The 5,826-nt window shown below is 42.4% G+C and overlaps 1 protein-coding gene across 1 annotated transcript; it reads right to left on the bottom strand.

Moving 5' to 3' along the window:
* Nucleotides 1-2,796: 2,796 nt before the first annotated feature.
* Nucleotides 2,797-5,511, bottom strand: LOC124656072. Its single transcript, XM_047194878.1, has 6 exons — nt 5,204-5,511; nt 4,555-4,878; nt 3,945-4,125; nt 3,650-3,842; nt 2,975-3,123; nt 2,797-2,898 (listed from the first exon to the last, which is right to left on the bottom strand). Exons 1-6 carry the CDS (start codon nt 5,509-5,511, stop codon nt 2,851-2,853), a joined length of 1,203 nt encoding a protein of 400 aa, XP_047050834.1. The 3' UTR covers nt 2,797-2,850.
* Nucleotides 5,512-5,826: the final 315 nt, after the last annotated feature.

Below are 5,826 nucleotides of genomic sequence, written 5' to 3'. Positions count from 1 at the left end.
ACATTTAACATTAAATTAAAAACGAGTTTGACCGAGTTTGACTGTACCGCTGACTGTACTGCTGACGGTACCGCTGACCGTACCGCTGACTGTAATTGACTTTGACCAGACTGCGTTTACTATGCTGATATCATGATGATGTCATAAAGGCTGATAGAAAAATTTGCTCAGATAAAAAACTTTCTACATCGAAGTTGTATAGAATTAATAGATCTATCTAACGTACAAACTACTTTTCAAATCGAAATAATGAATTTGACAAGATTTGGGTTATACCTTATGAGATCTGAATCTTGTAACACGATTTTATTCTTGCTCAATAAACGAAACAAGATGAGACTTGCGGCAATTAAAAGATCTTGACGAGAGGAACAACTTTCGAGTTGAAGTCACAACGATTCGGGAACGGTTTGAAATTCGATTTAGCTCTGGATGACTCGAAATAGATCTGTAGATGAGAGATAAATCGGTAATTCAAATCAAAAAACTTCCAACATGAAAGTTATAGATAATGAACGGATCTAACTTCTCATCAAAGAAATTTGGATTTCGTGAAACGACCGCGAACGAATTGAGAATTCCCTTTGTCAGACCTGACGCCTTGCGATGCGAAGTTCTCCATGTACGGTGGACGAAAAGAGATGAGATTGGTCGAGATTGAAAGATCTCGACGATATCTACAATTTTCGTGTAGATACCGAAGCGATTTGAGATAGTTTTGATGGTCAAATGAACGAGTAAACATTCGTTGATCTAGGGTTTCGAGAGGAGCTAAGGGAAAAACAAACGAATTTGCGGTGTGGTGGAGGGTTTATATAGGCCATAGGTCGATGGAAAAAGTGAACCTTGAAGTTGTGAACACGTGGAAATAAACGGATCTAAATTCGGAGTTATATAGATGAAGATATTAGGGTCTGAGTGCATTGGCGGACGCAGCGGGGGGGGGGGCCGAGGGGGTCTTGGCCCACCCAGAAATTCGCTGGCCCAGAACTTATGCCCATGGGAAAGAAAAAAGGCCCGATTCGGCACTTCTCCTCGACCTGTCGACCACGACTCCACGTCTCCACGAGGCTCGATCCAATTCCCCAATCCCCACGCGGCCACCGTCCCCCGACCGGCAGCCTCCACTCACCGCCGCCGCCCCGCGCCCCCGCCGCCGCCCCAGGCCCGCCGCCGCTGCTGCCCGTCGGCCACGCCCGCCGTCGACTCTGCCCAGTGCCCGGTCCGACGCTCGCCCACGGCCCGCCCGGCCCTGGCCGCCCGGCCGCGCCGCGCTGACCGCCGGCCCCGGCCGCCTGGCCGCGCAGATCGAACGCGGAGGCCCGCCCCGGACCGGATCTTCCCACGATCGAGCTGCGAGCCTGCGACCAGAACTCCAGAAGTGAGCGGCCGATTTTGCATATGAATGACCAGAACTCAGTCTCTGTCTCTGTTATGCTTGTTCTCATGTTCTGTGTATGTTCTGTGCATATAAAGTGTTATTTTCATGTGTCTCTGGATGTTTGTTTTATGTATGTTAAGTTTTATATGATGAAGAACACATAAAATTGCTAAATTAGTAATGTTTCAATTATGTAGAAATGAAGAGAAATAGCCAAATTGCGCTACTTTTTCATAAAGAGGCATCAAAGAAGATTGCATCTCCGGTCCAATCCGATATTGTACACGATGAAGAAGTCGAATCCGATATTGAGAGTGAGATTGACATTTAAGATACAACACCACACCCACCTTCACCCCAACAACCAAATGCAAGGTCACATGATGCTCACTTTCTTCCACATGATCCGGGGGAAAGGATACCACTGCATGTCAATTTGTATTGAAGAAATGATGTAAATTTTTAATTATGCTATATTCTACATATAAGACCCTTGTAATGTTTTGAACTATTTGTATTGTAATCGTGCACATTTGATATATGTGTTGAACTCCAATGCAATGGATTTGTCTTGTATATTGTTCATTACTTCATTATGTAAAGGTTTTTCACATTTTAGAGGGTGCGCAAAAAAAAATTGAGGTATGCCCCCCTCCAATTCTTTCCTGCGTTCGCCACTGTCTGAGTGGAGATAGGTTTCACACACACACGGGATTAGGGTCGTTCTTTCCTTGACCGTGGGTCGATCGATGGTGGCTGCTGGTCGGTCCGGCTGGGCTTGGCCTGGCTGCCTGCTGGCCGGTCGGTCCAATCGGCCGGCCCATTATAATTTTTTTTTCTTTTTCTTTTTTACTTGTTTTTTTATAAAATGAGTTTTATAACTTTGATTTGAGTGAAACAAATTTCTATAAATTTGTAAAATTATTTTTCTCAGTATAGAGTAACATAAGAATTTAAATTTTACAATTTATTATTTTATATTATTTTATTACAACTATGCCATTATGGTCATATGAGATAGTTTTAATATGTGCATACCAAACAAGTTTCTAAAAGAAATTATAAAAATCAAAATAGTATTTTAGGACAATCAAGGAACCTTTTTAAAATCCATTTGTGAAAATCAAATAATAATCACATGCACTTGGCCTATATGGCTATTTGGGCAATATTTTGTAAGTATAGTTTTCTATAGTTTTATTTTCTTAAATAGAAATCCATTAACGATTTGAAAACCTTGAAAGCTAAAACAGGTTTGATTTTGAAAAACACTTTGAAACCAAAAGTCTTTGCAAACCTCATTTTAAAAATTACTTTTAGATAACTTCAAAAAGTTTCAATTCCTTGTGAATTTTCAATCAAGTTTATCAATCAAGCATTAAATTTATTTTTATTTTTATTCCAAAATTTAGAAAATTTCGGGATGCGACATATTTGAACCATAGCGCCCTCCTTGCAAGCAAACTCTGTCATTTTACACCATAGATATATCTCAGCCTAGCTTCCTCTCTAGCCACCTGTAATAACAGAAAGATAATAAGACAAACATTCAAATGTCCAGCAGTTTTAGTATGATTAAAGTTTTCGTATTACATCTTCCTTAGAGCCTGTCCATGTGTTAGGACGGCGGCTACCCCCACCAAATGGCAGATATACATCCAAGTGACCACCAGAGTATGCATCAGCCTTGTCGGGGTGCTTTATATCAATACTTCCATTATTTATGCAACCATAGCAGTGGCCTTCGTTGAATAAGGTCAAAACAGAGAATTGTTATACCTCCATCATATCATGGAGTGAGTGTAAAATCAATTTAAGACAACAATGAATTTGGTTTCTGAATTCGAACAAGAGTGGAACAAGACTGGATGCACAATTTTATCTATTATTGGACAGAAAGGTCCTCCATGTGTTCACTACAAGTACTACACATACTGCATCTAACTGTATTTTAAACTCTATTATGCAAATGACTGCCTGTGCCATGATCATTTTCATTGCCCTTCTTGCTTTTGCCACTACTTCCCGCAAAATCAATAGTAGAACACTAAAATGTAAAATTATTTTAGAAAACCCAGTCAACACTAATCTATTTTGCAACCTCATGCCTTATGCTGCAAAGGCGCAGACAGTTACGTATCATGTATCAGCAACCAACAAAAAGTAAGCCTAGAACTAAAAGACATCATATTTGGATATGCAAGTTAAGAAACCATATGCAAGTTTTTAGTGAATAGCCCATTATATCTGCCCTCTGTTGATACTTACCATTTTCATTAGATTCAATCTTGCAGAAAGTATTTGCCACCAATTCATTGTCTCCTTCTTCTTTCACTTCAGCAAAGAAAAGATCCTCAATTCCATCTTTAGTCTTTGTAGTGAAATTGAAATGCTTGTACCACATATTGCCTTCACCGATTGACTGGAAGTGCAAAATATCCTTGAATTCATATGCATCATCCTAAAAGAGTGGGGCGGGTCAGCAATCATTACATGAAATAAAACAGGACATAACAATGAGAGAGAGAGAGAGAGAGAGAGAGAGAGAGAGAGAGAGAGAGACCCCAAAAAGTTTGTGCTTCTCATTATAAGTGTCCAGAAAAGCTTGAAGCATTAAACTCTTTTGCTCACGGGTATGCTCCACGACCTGGTTGTCTGAACATCTCCTTGTTCTTCCATCAGGCCAGTAAAGAGCCTTCTTTATAACAATCTCCATCTCAGAATCCCCACATTGCTCTTTCCACCTACAAGTGTATCGTTAGGTGCTGGAAAAAAAAAACCTACGCATCTTAATTTTCAGATCCTAATCACCAGTGTATTGTAACTAAGAAAGCTGCGGTAGATGGGTGTCCCGAAGCTTAAAGCTAAATAATTATATAAGATACAGTTCAGATGATAGCATACCTAAAATAAAAAGCAGCAGCGCGTACATGTAATTTTGTTAATGTTGATCTCTACTTGCGAATTATGCACTAGTTCAAACAGTTGTGTTAAATTTAAGGTGTTCCACAACATGAACTTGACGAAAGAGGACCAAATATAGGATATCATTTCTGTGATCAAGTTGACAGCTCTTATATGGTAGTGTTTCTTATCTGAGGGAAAATAATCAGGTGCAGATGCAAGTAAGAAATTGAGAAGAAAACAACAGGTAAGAAATTGAGAAACCATACAGCGTTTTATGCCGCTTGTCATCAAGATAGCGCTCAATAGCCTTTTCAACTTCCTCTGGGCTCTTGAATGGTCCACCAAGACAAGGATACGTGTGGAGAGATTTTGAATGATCGATCCTGATGTAAATACTGAAGTACCAACCAGGAGGTTTGTTGACATAAATGGTTGGCTTAGATGGTGGGGTCTCAGCTACAGCCTGCGGGGAGGACGAGGAAGCTGCAGTGTCCTTCACTGTTGTAGTGCCGAGCAAACTGCTCAAGTACGAGACAGATGTTTGCTGGGGCGTCCGTGCAGATGGAGGCTCAGCCACACCATACTTGCACCTGAATTAAGTAAATCGATGAGAAAAACAGAGCCTTGGAGGGCAGAACATTGCAAGAGCAGCATTGCTACGTTAAGTGCAAGTAATAGCGATTCGGATTGGCATAAGAGCTGAGTGAACAATTCATATCATCATCATATTGCTATGGACATAGCTTGACAGGAGAAAGGATACTTTTTTTTGCTGATTTGTGCACAAATTGATAGATTTGTTGTTGCAACAATCAAACAAACTACCTAGCTATGCAATCTATAAACCTGATTTCGATCCAAGCCCTTTCTTCCGATTATAGGATATAAGCATTAACGGAAAGATAGCGCGCATACGGGTTGGGGGCGGCGCCACCGCGGGAGGAAGCAGGCAGTTGTGTAGCGACGGCGCTACCGCGGCAGGGGGCAGACAGTTGGTCGGGGATGGTGTCGCGCCTGCGGCAGGGGCCGCCACCGCGAGATCGGCAGGTAGGGCAGGAGCACAATTCCGCCGCAGCACGGGTTTGCGCATACTCCGCCGCCCCAGAACAGGGCTGCGACTCCTCAACACAGGCCTGCGCCGTCGAAGTACGGGACGGCGCCTCCTCCGCCGCATGTTTCCTGGGATTCGGCACGTGGCCGCGGTGTTGGCATTTTTTGCCCATGAACGACGAGGGTTTTGCTTTTCGTTGGGGAGGAGAAGGGAAGAGGAGGGGAAAAGAAGGATCTTTGGTGTTCGCCTGTTCTCCTACTGATGGAGTACTCCGTATTTATAAGAGCATCTCCAGCCGCGTCCCTCAAACCGTCCCCTAAAACGCGTCGGATCGAACGTTTGGGGGACGTGTTTTGTTCGTGCCGCGTTTGGGGGACGTCGCTTCCCAGCCGCGTCCCCCAAACGCCGCCCCCAAACATTAAAAGTACTTTTTTTGGCTAGAAAAAAACTATTTACTAATATTCAAATCGGTTGAACATAAACAAAT

Source organism: Lolium rigidum, chromosome 5, assembly GCF_022539505.1.
Source record: "Lolium rigidum isolate FL_2022 chromosome 5, APGP_CSIRO_Lrig_0.1, whole genome shotgun sequence".
NCBI classification, from domain to species: Eukaryota; Viridiplantae; Streptophyta; class Magnoliopsida; order Poales; family Poaceae; genus Lolium; species Lolium rigidum.
The sequence above is the reverse complement of the archived record's forward strand: the minus strand, read 5'-3'. Positions and strand labels throughout refer to the sequence as shown.

Bases quoted from the DNA above. Each gene is read 5' to 3' on its own strand.
- LOC124656072 (XM_047194878.1), bottom strand. From the start codon at position 5,511: ATGGGCAAAAAATGCCAACACCGCGGCCACGTGCCGAATCCCAGGAAA. The intron at 3,124-3,649 runs GTAAGTATCAAC...TATTCAACGAAG, and splicing joins GATTGAATCTAATGAAAATG to GCCACTGCTATGGTTGCATA. The intron at 2,899-2,974 runs GTAATACGAAAA...CTGTTATTACAG, and splicing joins GGACAGGCTCTAAGGAAGAT to GTGGCTAGAGAGGAAGCTAG.